The 24,842-nt window shown below is 43.0% G+C and overlaps 1 protein-coding gene across 13 annotated transcripts in view; it reads right to left on the bottom strand.

The window, feature by feature from the left end:
• The window catches only part of LOC110537489 (cytospin-B), a 175,873-nt gene that overhangs the window by 39,027 nt on the left and 112,004 nt on the right, over positions 1-24,842 (bottom strand). For 8 of the 13 annotated variants that reach the window (XM_090192336.1, XM_090192337.1, XM_036937439.2 and 5 more), the window contains 7 exons: positions 21,542-21,615; positions 21,231-21,406; positions 16,159-16,355; positions 13,586-13,692; positions 12,589-12,661; positions 12,203-12,347; positions 7,234-7,336 (listed from right to left, as the gene is read on the bottom strand). In XM_090192336.1, coding sequence (XP_090048462.1) covers positions 7,234-7,336; positions 12,203-12,347; positions 12,589-12,661; positions 13,586-13,692; positions 16,159-16,355; positions 21,231-21,406; positions 21,542-21,615 — 875 coding nt within the window. Of the gene's footprint in view, positions 1-7,233; positions 7,337-12,202; positions 12,348-12,588; positions 12,662-13,585; positions 13,693-16,158; positions 16,356-16,880; positions 18,948-21,230; positions 21,407-21,541; positions 21,616-24,842 lie in introns of those variants that run through there. The other 5 variants (XM_090192344.1, XM_090192343.1, XM_090192342.1 and 2 more) reach the window with 1 other exon arrangement.

Genomic DNA, 24,842 nt, shown 5'->3' with positions numbered 1-24,842 from the left:
TAAGGCACCCCTAGAGCAAATTAGGGATAAGTGCCTTGCTCATGGGTACATCGACAGATTTTTCACCTTGTCGGCGACCTTTCATTTACTGGCCCAACGCTCTAACAGCTAGGCTAACAGCCATCTAAATCCATCCCAGTAATTATTATTGACCACAGGAAAAGTATTGTAATAAGGCTTTGCATCCCCAATAGGAATATAGCTTCAAAATATGCGTCCCAAATGGCACTCTATTCCCTATATAGTGTACTAGGGCTCTGGCCCAAAGTAGTGCACTATAAGGAAAAGGGTGCCATTTGGGACACACTGTGTCTTTAGTGGTTTTCACTTTAAATGGGATATAGCCCCCTCTTGATTACAGTAGTGCCTGTTTTTCCATCTTAATTTAATTTAGAGTCTTGTTTGACCACAGGCCTTGAAACAATACATCTGTGGTATAATAACAACTGACCTCCAGCCAGGGGAAGGGGCTGTCTGAGAGAGAGGCCATTCCGGCTCCACGCAGACAGATGAGAAAATATATGAGGCCAGTTTCCTGACACCTACTTCAGCTGAGCCGTGCAACAGAGAGAACACACACGGCACGCACACCAGACACACGCACACACACCGCACACCACACACACCACACACACCGCAGAGTCAATATTCCTACAGGGCTGGTAAAATACTTCAAAGTGACAGTTAATTATGTCCCCATTACATGACCTCTTCAACTCGAAAACATGATTTGGAGCTTTTAGAGTTAGTTGGGACATATCATCTCACGACCCACCTTACTAAATGGAGTAAAATAGGTATCCCACAGAACAATACACTAAAATCTGTTGAAACTGAAAGGTATAACCCCCACTAACCTTTATCAAACCAGAATGATGGTTACGTAGAAAAGGGAAAATGGATCTCAACTGCCCAACCTCCCGTTCTGTGTAACGCTATCAACATTATGGCCTCAGCCTGGCAAGCCAACAGCCTTAAGAAGAGATGTTTGACTGTGACAGGCTGTCTGTCTCCACACATTAGCAGGTCATTAGTGTGCCTCTGTCGGACCAGGGCAAGTCGGCCATGACAGTGAACATAGTTGGTTGTCTGCTCTGACCTTTGCCGGCCTGATATTAAGCTCAATTTATGGCCCATATTGTGCTCTGGCAGCAACCTTTTCCTTTCCCAGGCAGCCGTGTGGTCAGAGAAGGCCTGTGTCTGTTCCTACTACTGGGATGTGCCATGAGATGGAATGTCATTTTAGAGCTCGAAACTGATGCCCATGGCATCAAATACAGATTAATGAATGAATTCAATAATTAATTAATTATTTAGACATGGACGGCTGTTGTCCTGACACAAAAACACATGGATGTTTCTGCAGTTTATGCAACACTCAATGTTAATGTCATTGAGCATCTCACACGTGTTGTACAGCCGTTCACAAGTTTGGTCACGTTCCTCCTAAAAATATCTGGTGTGTTAAACCACCGGACCCACAATCTGAGGAGGAATTCAAACACATGGACGCTCACATGGAAATTACGCATCATCATATACTGTAACAGTCACCTCAGAGCCTATTCATTCCATGAACTGAAATAAATTCTCATCCAGCTATTAACCAAAGCCTCTTATTGCATTCCATAAACCAGAGAATGATTATTCTCCTCAGCAGAACCACTGAGTGTAAAAGTAGACCATAGAATACCAGTAGGTGCCAATGACTGAAACGGGAGGTAGCCTAGTGGTTAAGACCGTTGGGCCAGTAACGGAAAGGTTCGAATCCCAGAGCCGTCTAGGTGAAAAGCTGTCGATGTGCCATTGAGCAAGTCACATAACCCTAATTGCTCTGGATAAGAGTGTTGACTAAAATGAATACCCCACAGCTATATACCATTTAGTTTGTGTATGAAAGAAACGATCGGATAAGCAGTCAAGATGGAGACCATGTCCACCTCTCAGTTAAAGGAGAGCATAGCTGCAAATACAGCCATTGTACAGTAGAGTCCATTCAGTTGGAGTGCTAGAGAAATAAATGTATCTACTGTAACTATCAAGGTTGGCTGTTTTCATCACAATGGATTTACGGTGTCTTAGGAACATCAGCAGTGAGTCAGAATTATGAACGAGGTACCATGGCAACAGAGGACAGGGTGGAGGGATGACTCATTTCACCATCAAACATGCCTAAAAACAGGAACTCTATTGATCTAACAACTCATTCAATCCTTTAAAGCTAGTCTATTTTTAGTCACCTTTAACCTTGTATTAATTAGGCCTAGGCCCCTTTTTCTCCACCTCCTGTCTGAATGATGTGCCAAAATTAAACTGCCTGTAGCTCAGGCCCTGAAGCTAAGATATGTATATAATTGGTACCATTGGAAAGAAAACACTTTGAAGTTTGTAGAAATGTTAAAATAATGTAGAATATAACGCAATAGATATGGTAGGAGAAAACCAACCAGAATTTTTTGGAGAAAGATCGTCCTCTTAGAAATGCAAGAGAAAGGTCATAATGAAAATTAGCTCCCTGGATGCAATTCCTATGACTTCCACAAGGTGTCAGCAGTCTGAAAGAAATATCAGTTTTAGAAGGACACAGTCTTGGAAATTCGTGTTTGTGCGTGCCATGAAGACATTACGCATCTGCTAAAATCGGTTTCCTATTGAACACATTTCTTTCCGAAATAAATATTATAGTTTGATTACATTTTAGGGTATCTGAGGAGTAAATTGAAATGTATTTTGACTTGTTGAAACAAAGTTTAGGGGTAGATTTTTGGATTCCTTTCTCTGCAAGTTGAACGAGTGGATTACTCAAATCGATGGCGCCAACTAAACTGACTTTTTGGGATATAAAGAAGGATTTTATCTAACAAAACAACCCTACATGTTGAAGCTGGGACCCTTTGGATGACAAATCAGAGGAAGATTTTCAAAAAGTGAATATTTCATCGTTATATTGTGAATGTATGAAATATTTTGATGTGGGGCGCCATCCTCAAACAATCGCTTGGCATGTTTTCGCTGTAATAGCTACTAAAAATTGGACAGTGCAGTTAGATGAACAAGAATTTAAGCATTCAGCCGATATAAGACACTTATATGTACCAAAATGTTGAAAATCCATAATATTTATGATTATTTATTTGAATTGAGCGCCCACCAATTTCACCAGAAGTTGTCTCGCTAGCAGAACACCGATCCTTAAGAAGTTTTAATATCTGAAACCCTTGGACAAGGCCATTGTTAGGCTAAGTAGAGTAGTGGTGTTGGGCTTAGCCCGAAATGGCACCCTATTCCCTATGTAGTGCAATATATAGGGAATAGGGTGCAATTTCAGTCGCAGCCTTGGTGCTACTGTAAGCTAGCTAGCACACTCCATACTGCGATGGAATTTAGTTAAGAGGGAGAACAGTGCAGAGACCAGGCAGATCCCGACCGTCCTTTCTTAGCCTTTGTTTACCAGTGTTAGTGGCATTAGCTGGCCCTCACACATGATGTACAATCAGTAATCCCAGTAATCCCACTGTGTTTAATGGACTCCTTAAAACAGGCTATTAGTGGAGGGCTAAACCAGGTGAATGTGGGCCTAGAAAGGGAACACGCTGTCACGTTCGTTATAGCGATGAGACCACATCTTTGTATTCTTGATGAGAATACATCTTTAATGAAACGAAGAAACTTAAACAAACTTACAAAAACAACAAAATGAACGTGAAGCTATAATAATAGTGCTGACACAGGCAATTAAACAGACAATCACCGACGAATTACCCAAGGAATATGGCTGCCTAAATATGGTTCCCAATCAGAGACAACGATAAACAGCTGCCTCTGAGAACCAATCTAGGCAACCATAGACATACAAAACACCTAGACTAGAAACAAGCCCATAAACATACAGAAACCCTAGACAGGACAAAAACACAACAAACCACCCCTTGTCACACTCTGACAAGGTCAGGGCGTGACAGTACCCCCGGCAGCGCCGGACTGGGTACTGTCGCCGGACGCTCTGGACTGGGTACTGTCGCCGGACGCTCTGGACTGGGTACTGTCTCCGGACGCTCTGGACTGGGTACTGTCTCCGGACGCTCTGGACTGGGTACTGTCGCCGGACGCTCTGGACTGGGTACTGTCGCCGGACGCTCTGGACTGGGTACTGTCACCGGACGCTCTGGACTGGGTACTGTCACCGGACGCTCTGGACTGGGTACTGTCACCGGACGCTCTGGACTGGGTACTGTAGCCGGACGCTCTGGACTGGGTACTGTCACCGGACGCTCTGGACTGGGTACTGTCACCGGACGCTCTGGACTGGGTACTGTCACCGGACGCTCTGGACTGGGTACTGTCACCGGACGCTCTGGACTGGGTACTGTAGCCGGACGCTCTGAACTGGGTACTGTCACCGGACGCTCTGGACTGGGTACTGTCGCCGGACGCTCTGGACTGGGTACTGTCGCCGGACGCTCTGGACTGGGTACTGTCGCCTGACGCTCTGGACTGGGTACTGTCACCGGATGCTCTGGACTGGGTACTGTCGCCTGACGCTCTGGACTGGGTACTGTCACCGGATGCTCTGGACTGGGTACTGTCGCCGGACGCTCTGGACTGGGTACTGTCGCCGGACGCTCTGGACTGGGTACTGTCACCGGACGCTCTGGACTGGGTACTGTCGCCGGACGCTCTGGACTGGGTACTGTCGCCGGACGCTCTGGACTGGGTACTGTCGCCGGACGCTCTGGACTGGGTACTGTCGCCGGACGCTCTGGACTGGGTACTGGAGCGCTGGTACCAGGAGCGCTGAGCCGGCACCCTCCTTCCTGGCTGGATGCCCATTCTAGCCCGACCAATGCGAGGAGCTGGAATAGAGCGCACCGGGCTAGAAATGCGCACTGGAGACACTGTGCGTTCCACCGCATAACACGGTGCCTGACCAGTAACACGCTCCCCACGGTAAGCACGAGGAGTTGGCTCAGATCTCCTACCTGACTCAGCCAATCTCCTCGTGTGCCACCCCCCAAAAATGTTATTGGTGCTGCCTCCCGGGCTTCCTTGCTAGCCGTGTACCCTTATATCGTCGCCGTTCCTACATTCTCCTGTATCCCTCCTCGCACTGTTCCATAGAATCCCAGGCGGGCACTGGCATTCTCTCTGGATCGATCGACCACCTCTCTATCTCCTCCCAGGTTGTTACCCACTCATTCTTCTCCCGGGTCCATTTTTCCACCAAGCGCTGTTCCTCCCATTCACGCTGCTTGGTCCTTATTTGGTGGGTGATTCTGTCACGTTCGTTATAGTGATGAGACCAAGGCGCAGCGTGATGAGAATACATATTCTTTAATGAAACGAAGAAACTTAAACTTACAAAAACAACAAAATGAAGTTGAAGCTATAATAATAGTGCTTCCACAGGCAACTAAACATAGACAATCACCCACAAATTACCCAAGGAATATGGCTGCCTAAATATGGTTCCCAATCAGCGACAACGATAAACAGCTGCCTCTAATTGAGAACCAATCTAGGCATCCATAGACATACAAAAACCCTAGACAGGACAAAAACACAACAAACCACCCCTTGTCACACCCTGACCTAACCAAAATAATAAAGAAAACAAAGATAACTAAGGTCAGGGCATGACACACACACATAATAACATGCATACAGACACAAATGCACTCACTCATGCACACTCACTTATGTGTCTGCTCAGATACGCCCCCCCCTCACACACACCCACATGTTCCACTGTATTCTTTGTACTGGATCCCTTTGCATTGAGGATGATTTGCTGACATTAATGATATCATCTTATATCCACACAGTGAGGACAGGTGAGGTGAGGGTTTGTCTGTGTGTAAACACAGCAGACTATTACATAAAAACAGCCTAAAACCTCAATACGCTCTTTAAGCCAAAATGTTCCAATGAGAAGCACAGTTTATAGTATAAAGCCTTGGGTAACACTTTATTAATACGTGCACATATAAATAAGTCACAAATTTGTTGTTTGTAAGTGTGTATATTACTAGCTATAAGGCCTTTATTTGGTCTTATTAGCTATATATTAGGCCTTTATTTGGTCTTATTAGTTATACTGTATATTAGGCCTTTATTACTTGTGTTTTTACTCTAACATTATAAGTCATGTGTTATTGGCCAATCTTTAATAACCTCATTGGTCATAATAAAGACATGTTAAATAAATGTAATAATTTATTTGTATTTAATAAAGAGCAAGTTAAACAATAAAGAGATTATTCATAATCTGTCTCAATGTGCGACTAATAAGGACATAGTATCTTAAGATGGGTTTTCCTATGCTAAAGTGTTCCCCACCAAACCTTGGATTTTTAGGAACATTCACTGCACAGTATGGCCTGCATGACATATACCTGATATCTAGCGAGAGAGAGAGAGAGAGAGATAGCAACAGAGAAAAAGAGGGAGAAAGGAGAGAGAGAGAGGAGAGAGAGAGGGTCAGAGAGATGGGGAGAGAGAGAGAGAGAGATAGCAACAGAGAAAAAGAGGGAGAAAGGAGAGAGAGAGAGGAGAGAGAGTGAGAGGGTCAGAGAGATGGGGAGAGAGAGAGAGAGAGATAGCAACAGAGAAAAAGAGGGAGAAAGGAGAGAGAGAGAGGAGAGAGAGTGAGAGGGTCAGAGAGATGGGGAGAGAGAGAGAGAGATAGCAACAGAGAAAAAGAGGGAGAAAGGAGAGAGAGAGAGGAGAGAGAGTGAGAGGGTCAGAGAGATGGGGAGAGAGAGAGAGAGAGATAGCAACAGAGAAAAAGAGGGAGAAAGGAGAGAGAGAGAGGAGAGAGAGTGAGAGGGTCAGAGAGATGGGGAGAGAGAGAGAGATAGCAACAGAGAAAAAGAGGGAGAAAGGAGAGAGAGAGAGGAGAGAGAGTGAGAGGGTCAGAGAGATGGGGAGAGAGAGAGCGAGAGATAGCAACAGAGAAAAAGAGGGAGAAAGGAGAGAGAGAGAGGAGAGAGAGTGAGAGGGTCAGAGAGATGGGGAGTGAGAGGGTCAGAGAGATGGGGAGAGAGAGAGAGAGAGATAGCAACAGAGAAAAAGAGGGAGAAAGGAGAGAGAGAGAGGAGAGAGAGTGAGAGGGTCAGAGAGATGGGGAGAGAGAGAGGAGAGAGAGTGAGAGGGTCAGAGAGATGGGGAGAGAGAAAGAAAGAGGAATTTGATAGGGTTATGTATTGAGACAGGTCTCTGACCCAGGGCCCTTACCGGATAGCCTTCTGTTTTCTTCTGGCACCACTTCAGTAGAGCGTTCCTCTTAGATCCCCCATACTCCCGCGCTAGTGCAGCCAAGGGGTCCTTTCTTTCCACACTGACACCGCAGCCAATGACAGAGAGGGAAACAAAAGTTATGGCATCTGACCTGTGTGTTGGGTCTCCATCAACCTCACATACAGTAAATATGCATGCATGCACTCACACAGGCATATACACGCAGGCATACACACGCAGGCATACGCACACAGGCATACGCACGCAGGCATTAGCACGCACGCACGCACACACACACAGTCGCTGATGTGATCTCCTGGGCTGTCATAATGAAAGCTAGTTGTCTCTTTGGCCATGGGAACATAAAGAGTCCTTGGTCGCACTGAGCTACATGGTCCAGTTTGAACACTAAAACATTGCGTTTATTTCATCATGTTACGACATACTAGAGCTTGGGGAATCGTGAATTGTCATATCAAATGTTGCTTTTTAAAAGCCAGTGTATGAATTCACTGGTGACATACAGTTGTGAAAACAATACCAAATATAAACACATTTGCGGAGCAACAAAAATGTTCACATACTGTTGTTTGTGTCCGTGACAATGTAGAGATCTAGACAATCTAGTGTTTGTGTGTTGTGTGTGTTGATAGTTTAATAGTATGACATTGGGTCACCCTCGATATCACATTAATTATGCATGTTTGTCATTAGCTCTAGATAAACAATGAAAAACTACAGTGCCTTGCGAAAGTATTCGGCCCCCTTGAACTTTGCGACCTTTTGCCACATTTCGGGCTTCAAACATAAAGATATAAAACTCTATTTTTTTGTGAAGAATCAACAACAAGTGGGACACAATCATGAAGTGGAACGACATTTATTGGATATTTCAAACTTTTTTAACAAATCAAAAACTGGAAAATTGGGCGTGCAAAATTATTCAGCCCTTTACTTTCAGTGCAGCAAACTCTCTCCAGAAGTTCAGTGAGGATCTCTGAATGATCCAATGTTGACCTAAATGACTAATGATGATAAATACAATCCACCTGTGTGTAATCAAGTCTCCGTATAAATGCACCTGCACTGTGATAGTCTCAGAGGTCCGTTAAAAGCGCAGAGAGCATCATGAAGAACAAGGAACACACCAGGCAGGTCCGAGATACTGTTGTGAAGAAGTTTAAAGCCGGATTTGGATACAGAAAGATTTCCCAAGCTTTAAACATCACAAGGAGCACTGTGCAAGCGATAATATTGAAATGGAAGGAGTATCAGACCACTGCAAATCTACCAAGACCTGGCCGTCCCTCTAAACTTTCAGCTCATACAAGGAGAAGACTGATCAGAGATGCAGCCAAGAGGCCCATGATCACTCTGGATGAACTGCAGAGATCTACAGCTGAGGTGGGAGACTCTGTCCATAGGACAACAATCAGTCGTATATTGCACAAATCTGGCCTTTATGGAAGAGTGGCAAGAAGAAAGCCATTTCTTAAAGATATCCATAAAAAGTGTTGTTTTAAAGTTTGCCACAAGCCACCTGGGAGACACACCAAACATGTGGAAGAAGGTGCTCTGGTCAGATTAAACCAAAATTGAACTTTTTGGCAACAATGCAAAACGTTATGTTTGGCGTAAAAGCAACACAGCTGAACACACCATCCCCACTGTCAAACATGGTAGTGGCAGCATCATGGTTTGGGCCTGCTTTTCTTCAGCAGGGACAGGGAAGATGGTTAAAATTGATGGGAAGATGGATGGAGCCAAATACAGGACCATTCTGGAAGAAAACCTGATGGAGTCTGCAAAAGACCTGAGACTGGGACGGAGATTTGTCTTCCAACAAGACAATGATCCAAAACATAAAGCAAAATCTACAATGGAATGGTTCAAAAATAAACATATCCAGGTGTTAGAATGGCCAAGTCAAAGTCCAGACCTGAATCCAATCGAGAATCTGTGGAAAGAACTGAAAACTGCTGTTCACAAACGCTCTCCATCCAACCTCACTGAGCTCGAGCTGTTTTGCAAGGAGGAATGGGAAAAAATTTCAGTCTCTCGATGTGCAAAACTGATAGACATACCCCAAGCGACTTACAGCTGTAATCGCAGCAAAAGGTGGCGCCACAAAGTATTAACTTAAGGGGGCTGAATAATTTTGCACGGCCAATTTTTCAGTTTTTGATTTGTTAAAAAAGTTTTAAATATCCAATAAATGTCGTTCCACTTCATGATTGTGTCCCACTTGTTGTTGATTCTTCACAAAATAATACAGTTTTATATCTTTATGTTTGAAGCCTGAAATGTGGCAAAAGGTCGCAAAGTTCAAGGGGGCCGAATACTTTCGCAAGGCACTGTATGTGACTGTAAACATATGCGATGTATCTCCTGTATTGAAGTGATTGTTTGAGAGATTTTGATTTTATTATTAATTTATTTTAATTTAGTCCTCATTTGGACTAATCTTCCAAGATTCCATAAACATTCAAATACAATCCCATTTTCACATATAACACACTGTTATAAACAACAAACATAATACACTGACATATTGACCAGTGTAAGGGTTTTCCTGTGGTGAAGTAGAGGCGGACCAAAACGCAGCGTGGTTATATTGATTCATGTTTAATAAAAAAGGATAAACACGAACACTACAAAACAATAAACGTGGAAAACCAAAAACAGCCCTATCTGGTGCAAAACACAGAGACAGGAACAATCACCCACAAACACACAGTGAAACCCAGGCTACCTAAGTATGATTCTCAATCAGAGACAACTAATGACACCTGCCTCTGATTGAGAACCATACTAGGCCGAAACATAGAAATACCCAAAACCTAGAAAAACAAACATAGACTGCCCACCCAACTAACGCCCTGACCATACTAAATAAATACAAAACAAAGGAAATAAAGTTCAGAACGTGACAACCAGATACATACTCTAACAGTCTGAACAGATAGATTGGTTCCTTCATCTACCATAGTCCTGCACAACCTTCCAATGTATTATATTATATTAAATGGTTCTAAAGTATTGTTTGTTGGCTGGGTTGAGAAAACAGAAAGAGGCCTGCATGGAGACTTATTATGCTTAATTCATCTTGAGTTCGGTAGTCACAACAAATGTAATCTGCTGTTTATTTAACATTTCTCTCTGACTCATCTCTTCCAAGTTTACTTCTACTGTGTCTACTAGCGCACCAGAACAGAAGGCTCTCGGGACTCTCAGTATCAAACCATGGGGTTCAGTCAGTGTGTACGTCCCAAATGGCACCATATTCCCTATATAGTGCTCAATTTTTGACCAAAGCCATATGGGCTCTGGTTAAAAGTAGTGCACAATATAGGGAATAGGGTGCCATTTAGGACGTAACAGTCAGTAAAAACTGGGGCAATTCGGTGATAGATACAGTATGATCAACACGCTGCCAGCTTGTCACTGATCTAATAGTGAATAGTATGACTAACACCAAGTGCATGACTGTTAAGATCTCTCAGTATGAATATGTATGAACGTTTGTGGGTGTGTATCTGCATGTGTCATCTACTCAGTGTTTCCTCTGAAAAAAATGTGTAGCTGATACCACCTAAAATGTACTTTCCACCTCCAGAAATGAGCCCAATAACATTATTTGGGGCTCCCGAGTGGTGCAGCGGTCTAAGGCACTGCATCTCAGTGCTAGAGGCGTCACTACAGACCCTGGTTCGATTCCAGGCTGTATCACAACCGGCTGTGATTGAGAGTCCCCTAGGGCCGCGCACAATTGGCCCAGAGTCGTCCGGTTAGGGTTTGGCCGTCATTGTAAATAAGAATTTGTTCTTATTAACTGACTTGCCCAGTTAAATAAAGGTTAAATAAGAAAATATATGAAAAATGTTATTATTTTAACATTGGACCATGCATATAGCTAATCAAATGGGATATTTTAACTAATTAGGCTGATATTGATTCATTTTATGTACCAAAAAACTTGCATAAACAGTGAATATAGGGTAACCTACCTACCACCCGGGGTAACACCCCCCCGACTGTACCTCTCACAGAAACCACTTTATGTCACCAGAATAGGTAAATAGATAAGCTATTCTACTATGGGGCGTCCGGTTTTTCGTGCACCGCGGCAGAAATGTTTTTTCATGTTCCTTATTTTTGGGTCGTGGAGGCAACGATTTTCCCATGGCGCAGCGCCACAGCAAAATGACTGCAACGGAAAGGCTGCATCTAGTGCAAGTGTTCCCAACATTTTATTCCCCAGGGCCCTCTTTTTCACATTTGTATGTCACGCTTGATTTTGTTTAATTTAAGGGACCTAGGGAAATGTGTTGTTTTGAAGCTCATTTCTTGCCATTCTACGTAGTTTGACAAGACTCATGACATATTTTAGATAGGCTGTTTAATGATAATAATAATAATAATAATGTTTGATATGGAATACAAAGTCAAGACTGGATTTCCCCAAATGTTATTCCACTACCAAATATTAGAATTTATATGAACACTCAATATTTTACAGAAAGTGAATTGATAGCGACAGTCACACATTTGATAACATTACTTCTCAAGCAAAGTAAAAAATGTAATATTTCTTGACTAGGTCATAGCTCAGCTTCTGAATGTCATAGAGACAAACCAAAGATCTCCCCATGTGCAGTCACGTCTACCTCAGGCAGTTTACCTCTTGTTTCTAGCCTAAAGCATCGCAGGGTTATGTGTTGTTACTGATCGGTTTATACAAAGGCGATTAAAACAAAATCCCAAATCCAAATAATAATAGTTTGTTTACCCCTCAAATCATGGAAGGTCCCGCTACCCCCCAGGAAAAGTTGGGAACCCCTGATCTACTGTATGTGTATGAACCGGTGATGATGTGTGATGTTACAAGTGATACATGTTTGTATGTTTCTGTGATCAATGTAGTTGTGTGGGCTCTTTCTCTAAATCTGCAGTGAGGAGGGCCCACCTGAGCTTGCTGTTGTTCTTGTTGTAGCTCATGGAGTGGCTGCGGCTGCTGAAGGTTGCTGGGGACTTGATGACCGACTCCAGGGAAGGACTCTTCCTCATAAGGCTGCTGGGCTTCAGCTCATCCCCAGAGCTCCCATACTTATCTGGGAAACACAGGAATCAGGAACCAGGGACGGGGGAGGTAGAGGGGGAAGGAGGATGTGCAAAGGATGTGACTGTTGTGACTGTTTGTAGTTAGTCAAATGTGCTGATGAAGGCAAGATGCCAGAATGCGTTGGTTTCAATGATAAAGAAGCGTTTTGGTGTTGGTGTTTTACAAAGTTATATACGTATATACAGTATCTGTGCTACTTTTATACTTGCTCTCTCTACAGTGTCATGTACCTGAATGAGAGAACTCTCCATGGTTAATCCTTTTCTCCAGTGTCTTTGAGAGCGGTTTGATAGACGATTGCCTCTACAGAAACAAAAACAAAAAATGTATATCATGTCCTATTCATGTCCTACACATGATGATAAAAAAAGTGACAACCAAACTTGTAACACTTTACATTATTAGTAATGGTTATAATGTATTTAAACGGCTTTACAAAAGCTTTATACATTTAGTCGGTAATAAACAGATAAAAAAATTAATATATAACTAGGCAAGTCAGTGAAGAACAAATTCTTATTTTACAATGATGGCCTACCCCAGCCAAACCCGGACGACACTGGCCCAATTGTGCGCCGCCCTACGAGACTCCCAATCACGGCCGGTTGTGATACAGCCTGGAATTGAACCAGGGTCTGGGGCGGCAGGGTAGCCTAGTGGTTAGAGCGTTGGGCCAATATCCGAAAGGTTGCTGTTTCGAATACCTGAGTACCCAATGCGCCACTTAGGAGCCCAATAACAGATTGGTTGATATTTTAGTCCAAGGGTCCACAATTCGTGGGTCGGAACATAGTATAAATAATTTGTTCACTGCAAATTGATTTCAAACCTTGATTACATTGGGATACGATCACATATGTTTCTTTATTTACATTATTATTATTATTTTCTATTTATTTCTCTATTTAGAGGCGGCAGGTAGCTTAGCAGTTAGAGCGTTGGGCCAATATCCGAAAGGTTGCTGTTTCGAATACCCGAGCCGACTATGTGAAAATCAGTTGATGTGCCCTTGAGCAAGGCACTTAGCCCTAATTTGCTCCAGGGGTGCCGCACTACTATGGCTGACCCTGTAAAACAACACATTTCACTGCACCTATCCGGTGTATGTGACAATTTCCCTAATTAAAATCACTTTGAGCTGATTTCATGGTGATTTTACAGTCTTTTATGTCCACCCCTACTGGGTAACCCTGTTGTAGTCCATATTGAAGAGGGCCTGTACTGTACCTGGATGGGGGAGACAGCAGCTGCGGGTGCTGTGCGGACAGGGATCCCACTCAGAGGGCTTCTAGGTGAGGAGTGCATCTGTACCGTGTGTCCAGGACCAGGTCCATCTGCAAGGCCCAACACATGAGTGTGCATTAGCCACGGACAGCTATTTAATTGGAAATTGAAAGAGATTCATTGTATACCGTATTCCATGGTGATGTTCCATGGAGTCCTATCACTGTATCTGCTTACCCCGTTAAGCAATTAGACCTTTAAGGTTAGGCTGTTTAAGCTATGATGTAACAGGCAAGGGTTCCTTCTCTATCACTGCTGCTAAACCAGGAAAGTATCCCCTCAGCAGCCATCCCCTTGGCCTGACATCCTGCGTAATTTACGGGCCACAATTTTCATTCATAAACTCAGCAAAAAAAGAAACGGCCCTTTTTCAGGACCCTGTCTTTCAAAGACAATTCGTAAAAATCCAAATAACATCATAGATCTTCATTGTAAAGGATTTAAACACTGTTTCCCATGCTTGTTCAATGAACCATAAACAATTAATGAACATGCACCTGTGGAACGGTTGTTAGCACGGTAGGCAATTAAGGTCACAGTTATGAAAACTTAGGACACTAAAGAGGCCTTTCTACTGACTCTGAAAAACGCCAAAAGAAAGATGCCCAGGGTCCCTGCTCATCTGCGTGAACGTTCCTTAGGCATGCTGCAAGGAGGCATCAAGACTGCAGATGTGGCCAGGGAAATAAATTGAAATGTCCGTACTGTGAGACGCCTAAGACAACGCTACAGGGAGACAGAACGGACAGCTGATTGTCCTCGCAGTGGCAGAACATATGTAACAACACCTGCACAGGATCGATACATCCAAACATTACATTTGCGGGACAGGTACAGAATGCAAACAACAACGAGTTACACCAGGAACGCACAATCCTTCCATCAGTGCTCAGACTGTCCACAATAGGCTGAGAGAGGCTGGACTGAGGGCTTGTAGGCCTGTTGTAAGGCAGGTCCTCATCAGACATCACCGGCAACAACGTTGCCTATGGGCACAAACCCACCGTCGCTGGACCAGACAGGACTGGCAAAAAGTGCTCTTCACTGACGAGTCACGGTTTTGTCTCACCAGGGGTGATGGTCGGATTAGCGTTTATCGTTGAAGGAATGAGCGTTACACCGAGACCTGTACTCTGGCGCGGGATCGAGTTGGAGGTTGAGGGTCCGTCATGGTCTGGTGTGTCACAGCATCATCGAACTGAGCTTGTTGTCATTGCAGGCAATCTCCACGCTGTGCAATCTCAACGCTCTGCGTTACTCTTCCTGCAGGCTCATCCTGACATGACCACCAGCCATACTGCTCGTTCTGTGTGTGATTTCTTGCAAGACAGGAATGTCAGTGTTCTGCCGCGGCCAGCAAAGAGCCCGGATCTCAATCCCATTGAGCACGTCTGGGACTTGTTGGATCAGAGGGTGAGGGCTACGGCCATTCCCCCCAGAAATGTCCGGGAACTTGCTGGTGCCTTGGTGGAAGAGTGGGGTAACATCTCACAGCAAGACCTGGCAAATCTGGTGCAGAGCATGAGGAGGAGATGCACTGAAGTACTTAATGCAGCTGGTGGCCACACCAGATACTGACTGTTACTTTTGATTTTGACCCCCCCTTTGTTCAGGGACATATTATTAAATTTCTGTTAGTCACATGTCTGTGGAAGTTGTTCAGTTTATGTCTCAGTTGTTGAATCTTGTTATGTTCATACAAATATTTACACATGTTAATTTTGCTGAAAATAAATGCAGTTGACAGTGAGAGGATGTTTATTTTTTTGCTGAGTTTATCTCCTTGATGATACAAGAGACAGCAGATCGCTCCAAAACAAACATCTTTCTCAGGAATGTCTGTGGCCAGTCTATAGAGTAATCACACCTCCTATTCCTTTCCTTTCAAATCAAATAAAAGTGTATTGGTCACGTACACAGTTTAGCAGATGTTATAGTGGGTGCAGCTAAATGTTTGTGTTATTAGCACCTAACAGTGCAGTAAAATGTCGAACAAGTACGCAAATAATAAAAACGAAAACAAGAAATCAAGGAATATCAAAACAAATTCAATGAACAACCCAAATAACACTGTATCAGTAATCCAAATGCAATCTATTCTTATACTGTGTATATCTAAAATATATACAAAAGATGATATGTACAGCAGTAGATATATTAGAGTGAGCTACACAATCAATACAGTCACATGGACAGCAGAGCATACCATAGATGACCATACATGCCTCCACTGTATAAACATGATAGATCTATCTTAAGCAGACAGACAGGCTGCCAGCTGTTCTCCTATTATGCAGACAAGTCAGGTATGATTTCTGTAAAGAGGCCTGTGCTTGACTGAACTTGCCTGGTGCATTGGAACCAATGGAATAGTCCAACCACCCCACCCCCTACCTGGTAACCCACGGAGGTGCAGTCAAACACTCAAATAACTTTGAAAGAAAACAAATAATATTTGAACCCAGGTCTGCCGGGCTTGTGTGGAGGAGTGAGAAGGAGGGATGTTCTGTGCTTACTCTGTACAGCTGTGTCAAAGGACTTGATGAGGGATTTGACGGTGGCTCCGGGCTCTGAGGGGGAGGAGGCAGCGTTGCCGTTGGTGTTAATGGGCGAGGAGGTGGACTGGGTCTGGGTGGTCTGGGTCATGGAGATGCCACACCAATGAGGACTGCCATCTGCATCTGAGAAACTCTCAGAGTCATCATGCAACGACCTGAGAAAGACAAAGGGGAAGAGATGCTCACGGTATACATTATGGCACAACACATAGCAGGTAGAAGTGCTTTTACAGTGAGAGGCTATATATACCTTACCAGGGATTTTTATCAGAACATTATTTTACTAAGTAGGTGTTATCAGAACAATGGTTTAGTATTTATTTCGTCAATCAATGTTCTAAAGAAAGGTAATGATTGAAGATGATGTTTGCCCATCGCATTGACTGTTGCATGCAATATTTGTGTACGAGTATGTACAGTTCACGCTTCAGATGATGGAACAGTCAATAGCTGGTTCTAACACCCAAAAGTGCAAATAAAAAAAGGTACAAAGTTTACTCCATCCGTATCCTATGGACATTGGACAAAGCCTGAGTGAGTGAGTAAGCGATAGAGTATTGTCACAGATGGACGGATGGGGAAGGGGTGAGAATAGAACTGAAGTAAGGAATCTGGTGAGGAGGAAGTAGAACTCCCAAAGAGAATGAACTCAAACAAACACACGCAGACAAAGTCGGGACTAGAGTCATTTCATTTATTGACTTTCCAAAGATGAAATAAAAAAAAGTTTAAACAGATGGACAAACACCTTACATGGACTATTTCTCTAAATAAACAGCATTGTATATTTGATCTGTCTCAATAAGATTTAACCTTAAAGTTAAATTAAACAGTTGCACATTCACTCGTTGAACTGTTGAGCAGTTCACAGACAGAAAAAGGGTATAATCACCACACAGTTACCACCATATATGTCTTATGATAAGGTGGTCTTTTTTTGGCAATATCGGCAATATCAAAGTTAAACATTACTAGCACGTCTGTCTGTTTCTGGTCGAGTACTATGGCTTTTGTATGACTGCAGCCACTGAATAGTCCTGTTACTCTGTAATAATAGTCATTATAACCTGAGGTTTACAGGATGGCAGTTGGTCATTATACATTTCTAATGGGTGTCCAACGTTTACCCTGTAGCAGTACTCAGAAACTAGAGGCTTTTTATTTGACCTGATGGGGTTTGTTTTTTTTAGGCTGGATCGTGTTGTTGTATTGTATTGTTGTTGTATGTTTAATTATGTAATGTATTGATTGTTGCTGCCTTCTTGGCCAGGTCTCCTTTGAAAAAGAGACTCTGGGTCTCAATGGGCTTTTCCTAGTTAAACAAAGGTTAAATAAATTATAATGACTTCAAAATGAGTGATAAAGCATTCAAAATATATTTTGTTGATATAGCCTGTTGAAGTTTAGAGTGAAATATAATGGTTAAGAGATACTATACAGGCCATTTTGAAATTATGAGTTTTAGGCACGGCTGTAAGTCTGAGGCAGTAAGGACTGAATTGGGCAGTGATCAGCAGTTGATTACCCTTATGGCTTAAATGCACGGCGGCCTTCCTATGTGGACATTATTAGTGATGACGTGATAATTATCAGTGATAATAATACACTGTCTGTGATTCAGTGTTGTTGTCTGGAGGCAGAACTCAAACTGGTGAGCTGAACTTAAACAGTAGCCAGATGATTACACACACAACCTAGGACCACTGATCAGTGCAGGTTCTTGATACTTTAACATTCTTGATATTCTGTTAAATATCGCCATCTAGTGGTCAATTATCACAACATATTATCAGATTCACATTATGAACACCAGAGCACATGACTCATTTTTTGTAGCCATGAATAATCTCACAGACTTAAAGTGAACTGATTTTGGTTATTACCATAATTAAAAAAATAGATATCATCCAAGCTTTTTTAAGTAATAGATATTCCAAACTGTCAGTTAGAAGAAACGGATCATAATAATAACCACAGGTGCAGAACTGATAGGAAACTTGAACAAAATGAGTATTAGAACAGTAATCTACCAAAAGACCAATAAAACCAACTCTGAACAACAAAAATAACTTGAAAAGTTTGTCTGTTTGGCTTTTCAAAGTTGTATTTGGCCCATAATGTAGTAATGAAACCTAACTTACAACATGAATCTGACTCATAGTAATAGCTGGCAGTTTCCAGTGGATAAGCAGACTGTTTTGGTTTCAGTCAACCCTCAGAGAACTAAACAAAAAATGTGTCTCATTCTCAAAATATTTAGCAACACATTGAGTAAGTGAATATTCACCACTAAGGCAATTTAAGTGTCTAAAAGCAAATCGGAATCAGTAACAGAAACTCCTCCTATCATATCAGATCATCTCTTGACAGATAGAGAGTAGAGCTTCCCAAAAACAAATACCACTGAAATCATTGCAAACAATAGAGATAAAAATGTGTACAGAATTTTTGAAAGATCTCACGGAGAAAGATGCGTTCATTTGGAAGTTTAACAGTAAACTACAGTCTGACTCTGTCTCTCTGTCTGGGGCAAATATTGCATCTGTACTGGTCAATCAACCTTGCTAATAAACTCATCAGAATGACATACCAGATGATGGAAAAGTTTGTATGGTAATACCGATCAAAGCAACTGTGTACAATAATACTGTCAGTCTGTCTTCAGAGGGTCCTGATGTTATGTGGGTGGACTTTTTTACCGCCCCTCTACTGCAGTCTTGGTATCAAAACTGGCTCCAGCCCCGAGTCTGAAAAACAAGACCGAAACACAGAGACAACATGAATTGCAATAAATAGGAAATATACCCTCTTAAAAAGCTATGTACTTGCATTGGACATTTATACTGTATTTAGCACAACCGGAGTGGTGTCTTTTTCTAAAGACACTGCAGTTAAGGCTCTGTCCTCTGTCTGTTCTTCTCTCTCTCTCACCATGCATCTCTTAACTGGCTAATGAAGTCAAATTCTGATCTGAGTTTCTTCCACATGTCTGAGATCAGTATACAATTATATACAGACCAAATGTTGTTTATTTGATCAAGCAGTGATAGCATGAGTATAAATAAATCATTCCATGTCATACTACAAGACAATTCTCCAGAGGAACCAAGAGGCTAGGTAAAGGATTGATTCAACAGAACAGCAGGTGGCGCCAAGTACCATAATAAAAGTTTAGTAGCAGGGTTTTTTTTACAGTGGAAATTAAGCAAAGCAAACCCCAGCCCACCCAAATGAAAGGACACAGACTACTAATAGTTAGCTGTCAGTCAGCTAGTCAGCGAACCAGACAGACAATCAGTGAGAAGCAGCGGAAGCAGTGCAGGAAGGAAAGTCAGAAGTTCTAGATCAGCAGTAGCATTCCCTCTAAAGGCAGCATTCATCGAGCTCGCAGTGCAGTGGACTCACCTGGGCTTTCTATAAGGAACCATGTCTGAGAGAGGGACATCCTTGAGAGAACAAACGATCTCAGGGAGGAGGGTAGCTTCTGGTCTGGTACGTCGCAGGTACGTACGGGGAAAGTAAAGTACTGCATTCTTCTTTATGTTATAATTTACACGTTTACATGTTTTATGTCAGGCAAGCTATATTAGAAACTATCTGATGAGCGCTGTATGTATAGCATTAACAATACTGGCCTTATTTGCCTCTCATCATACTGTCACTGCCACTGTCACTACACAGGAGACACAGGACCAATGGGCTGAGCTTTCATCAACACACCGACCAATCACGTCCCTGGCACAACAGGTCATGTTGTACAGCAGGGGTGGGCAATCATTTAGTCTTGAGGGCAACATCGAGAGAAAAAAATTCAAAAGCAATTGTTGGGCCAAAGAAATGGTCGTCATTTGAACACGTATAGGTCCATTATAATTTCAACATACTTTCTACATAGTTTAGACGTTCAACAGTTGCCCCAAATTATATTTGTTTTACTCAAACCTACCCCGGGTCAGATTGAACGGGCTCGCGAGCCGGATCTGGCCTGAGGGCTATATGTCGCCCACCTGTGGTGTACAGCCACATGAAACACAACAGAGGATTTATGTTATGGCTCCTAAAGTGTCTGTCTCAATTTATATTTTGACGAGAACTGACTCAAAAAGTTTAGTGCTGCTGTCAATGCTATCTTGGCAGCAGCCTTTCTAGGTAGAGCTTAGACCACTATATTAGTGCTACACTATTCAGACAGCGCAGCTTGTCTCAGTGAAGTGCTAGGGTCCACTGCTAGCCCAGTGTGTTACAGTTGGTGGTGGTGAGTGGTAGACAGACTGGTAGAGCAGTCAGAATATTGCAGCAGGAACCAGATGGACAGACAGAGATACTGCAGGAGGGGACTGCCTGCCAATCCTCTTTTAGCAAATATTGGCAGGCAATCCCAGGATTTGAGGCTTGAAAATCCAAGGATTTGGTTATTAAGATATTATTATTGGACTCATATCCTTATTGATAGCTAGCATCACCTTGTTTCAATGCAAACCCCAAAATGTTGAGCATCACAAGGTACCGTGACGTCAAATCTGAATTTTTGGGGAAGCCTCTTAAAAGGGAACCGATTAATGGCGTATTGAAATTCAAAATGTTTCTTCCAGCTCTGCCCCCTGTAGCCTCACATACGGCATCCTATATGATACTGACCACTATATTGAACACACGCACAATCAGTGGGATATGGCAAGCCCAAGAGTAGCAGCAGCTCCAGGACAGAGTAGATAGGGCCCAGTGCTGAGAGGGAGCGAGAGGGGAAAGGCTAGGTAAAGGGATAAGAGATTGGATGTTGGATAGAGGCGCGAGGGATGAGTACAGGAGGTATACTTTAGGTCTTTTCAAATCTGGCCCCTTAAGGCCAATTACACTTCTGGGTTTCATTCTTCCCTTCTAATCAGGGACGGATTTAGACCTGGGACATGAGATGAGTAAATGCAAATATCAGGTAGAAACAAAAACCAGAAGTGTTTTTCGGCCCTCGAGGACCATAATTGAATTGCCCTGCTGAATGTACTAAACCCTCCCAGCCATACGGTACGTACTTGACTCCCTTCTGCAGCTCCAGGTCTGATGAGAGCTTGGCGCTGCGCCCCTGCTCCTCCTGTAACCTCCTCCTCAGAGAGCGGATCTCCTGCTGGGCCTCTACCTTGATGTCGTTGGCCACCACCACGGCTGTCTGGAGGTCTGCCTGGAACCGCCGCCACTCCTCCGTCTCATCCTGAACACACACACACACAGTATACCATAAGCATTATGATTGTCTTCACATCATAGCAGTTACAAACCTTGACCATCTTAACCACCAGCAAAGCACCCGAAAGTATAAAACCACTAACAGTCAGATCACTCCTACCTTCATCTGTTTACTCAAGATCTTCAGCTGCCTCTCCACTTCTGACTTCTGCTCCTCCAGCTTCTTGAGTTGGTCTATGAAGAAAGACACATATGCCATTACTTTGAAAACAGCACCACAGAATACATCCGTGAGAGGCGCATATCACAAGTGGAGGAACTGCAGCCATATGTTAGTCTGATTAATGTGTACAGTACATCTAACACTGCCTCTTATATTAGTGGTACTACATGGCTACTACACTGAGTGTACAAAACATTAAGAACACCTGCTCTTTCCATGACATAGACTGACCAGGTGAAAGCTATGATCCCTTATTGATGTCACATGTCAAATCCACTTCAATCAGTGTAGATGAAGGGGAGGAGACAGTATTTTCAAGCCTGGAGACAATTGAGACATGGATGGTGTATGTATACAATTCAGAGGGTGAATGGACAAGACAAAATATTTAAGTGCCTTTGAACGGGGTATGGTAGTAGATGCCAGGCAAACCGGTTTGAGTGTGTCAAGAACTGCAACGCTGCTGGGTTTTTCACGCTCAACAGTTTCCCGTGTGTATCAAGAATGGTCCACCACCCAATGGACATCGAGCCAACTTGACACAACTGTGGGAAGAATGGAGTCAACATGGGCCAGAATCCCTGCGGAACACTTTCGACACCTTATAGAGTCCATACCTTTTCTGAGGGAAAAAGGGGGTGCAACTTAATATTAGGAAGGTGTTACTAATGTTTTGTACACTCATTGCATATATCCATTCAAATCATGTTTCTCATTATTTGGTTATTATGCTTATTATCAGTTAAATCTGCATTGCTATATCCATAACTCATACTTAATCAACATGTCGCTAGTCTCACCATGGACATATGCAATGAGTGTACAACATCTCCACTTCGCTGACCCTCAACACTGGGGCCCCACAAGGGTGTGTGCTCAGCCCTCTCCTGTACTCCCTGTTCACCCACGACTGCATTGGCCATGTAGGCCTCCAACTCAATTATCAAGTTTGCAGACGACACAACAGTGGTGGGCCTGATCACCAACAACGACGAGACGGCCTACAGGGAGGAGGTGAGGGCACTCGGAGTGTGGTGTCAGGAAAACAACCTCTCACTCAACGTCAACAAAACAAAGGAGATGATCGTGGACTTCAGGAAACAGCAGAGGGAGCATCCCCTTATCCACATCGAAGGGACCGAAGTGGAGAAGGTGGAAAGTTTTACGTTCCTGGGTGTACACACAGACAGTGTGGTGAAGAAGGCGCAACAGCGCCTCTTCAACCTCAGGAGGCTGAAGAAATTTGGCTTGTCACCCAAAACCCTGACAAACTATTACAGATGCACAATCGAAAGCATCCTGTCGGGCTGTATCACAGCCTGGTACGACAACTGCACCGCCCACAACTGCAAGGCTCTCCAGAGCGTCATCAGACTGCTAAACAGCAATCACTAACTCAGAGAGGTTGCTGCCTACATTGAGATCCAATCACGGGACACTTTAATAAAAGGATCACGAGTCACTTTAAACAATGCCACTTTAAATAATGCCACTTTAATAATGTTTACATATCTTACATTACTCATATCACATGTATGTACTGTATTTTATACCATCTACTGCACCTTGCCTATGCCGCTCGGCCATCGCTCATCCATATACATATATGTACAGTTGAAGTCGGAAGTTTACATACACTTAGGTTGGAGTCATTAAAACTTGTTTTTCAATCACTCCACAACTTTCTTGCTAACAAACTATAGTTTTGGCAAGTCAGTTAGGACATCTACTTTGTGCATGACACAAGTAATGTTTCCAACAATTGTTTACAGACAGATTTTTTCACTTATAATTCACTGTATCACAATTCCAGTGTTTCAGAAGTTCACATACAATAAGTTGACTGTGCTTTTAAACAGCTTGGAAAATTCCAGAAAAGCTTCTGATAGGCTAATTGACATCATTTGAGTTAATTGGAGGTGTACCTGTGGATGTATTTCAAGGCCTACCTTCGAACTCAGTGCGTCTTTCCTTGACATCATGGGAAAGTCAAAATAAATCAGCCAAGACCTCAGAAAATAAATTGTAGACCTCCACAAGTCTGGTTCAACCTTGGGAGCAATTTCCAAACACCTGAAGGTACCACGTTCATCTGTATAAACAATAGTGAGCAAGTATAAACACCATGGGACCATGCAGCGTCATACCGCTCAGAAAGGAGATGCGTTTGGTCTCCTAGAGATGAATGTACTTTGGTGCGAAAAGTGCATATCAATCCCAGAACAACAGCAAATGACCTTGTGAAGATGCTGGAGGAAACAGGTACAAAAGTATCTATATCCACAGTAAGACGAGTCCTATATTGACATAACCTGAAAGGCCAATCAGCAAGAAAGAAGCCACTGCTCCAAAACCGCCATAAAAAAAGTCAGAATACGGTTTGTAACTGCACATGGGAACAAAGAATGTTCTTTTTGGAGAAATGTCCTCTGGTCTGATGAAGCAAAAATATAACTGTTTGGACATAATGACCATTGTTATGGTGTGACAGCGTGGAAAAAGGGTGAGGTTTGCAAGACGAAGAACACCATCCCAACCATGAAGCACAGTGCTTTGTTGTGGAGGTGCTTGCTGCAGGAGGGACTGGTGCACTTCACAAAATAGATGGCATCATGAGACAGGAAAATGATGTGGAAATATTGAAGCAACATCTCAAGACATCAGTCAGGAAGTTAAAGCTTGGTTGCAAATGGGTCTTCCAAATGGGTCTTCCAAATGGACAAAGCCCTGACCTCGATGCTATAGAAAATGTGTGGGCAGAACTGAAAAAGGGTGTGCGAGCAAGGAGGCCTATAAACCTGACTCAGTTACAACAGCTCTGTCTGGAGGAATGGGCCAAGATTCACCCAACTTATTGTGGGAAGCTTGTGGAAGGCTACCCAAAACGTTTGACCCAAGTGAAACAATTTAAAGGCAATGCTACCATATACTAATTGAGTGTATGTAAACTTCTGACTGACTGGTAATGTGATGAAAGAAATACAAACTGAAATAATTAATTCTCTCTACTATTATTCTGACATAACACATCCTTAAAATAAAGTGGTGATCCTAACTGATCTAAGACAGGGAATTTTTAGGGATTAAATGTCAGGGATTGTGAAAAACTGTATTTAAGGAGTATGTAAACTTCTGACTTCAAATATACATATTCTCACTCACCCCTTTAGATTTGTGTGTATTATGTAGTTGTTGGGGAATTGTTGGATTACTTGTTAGATATTACTGCACTGTCGGA

Source organism: Oncorhynchus mykiss, chromosome 12, assembly GCF_057628025.1.
Source record: "Oncorhynchus mykiss isolate SJ-2025 chromosome 12, ASM5762802v1, whole genome shotgun sequence".
In the NCBI taxonomy this organism is placed as follows: domain Eukaryota; kingdom Metazoa; phylum Chordata; class Actinopteri; order Salmoniformes; family Salmonidae; genus Oncorhynchus; species Oncorhynchus mykiss.
This window is presented reverse-complemented; position numbering and strand designations above follow the sequence as displayed.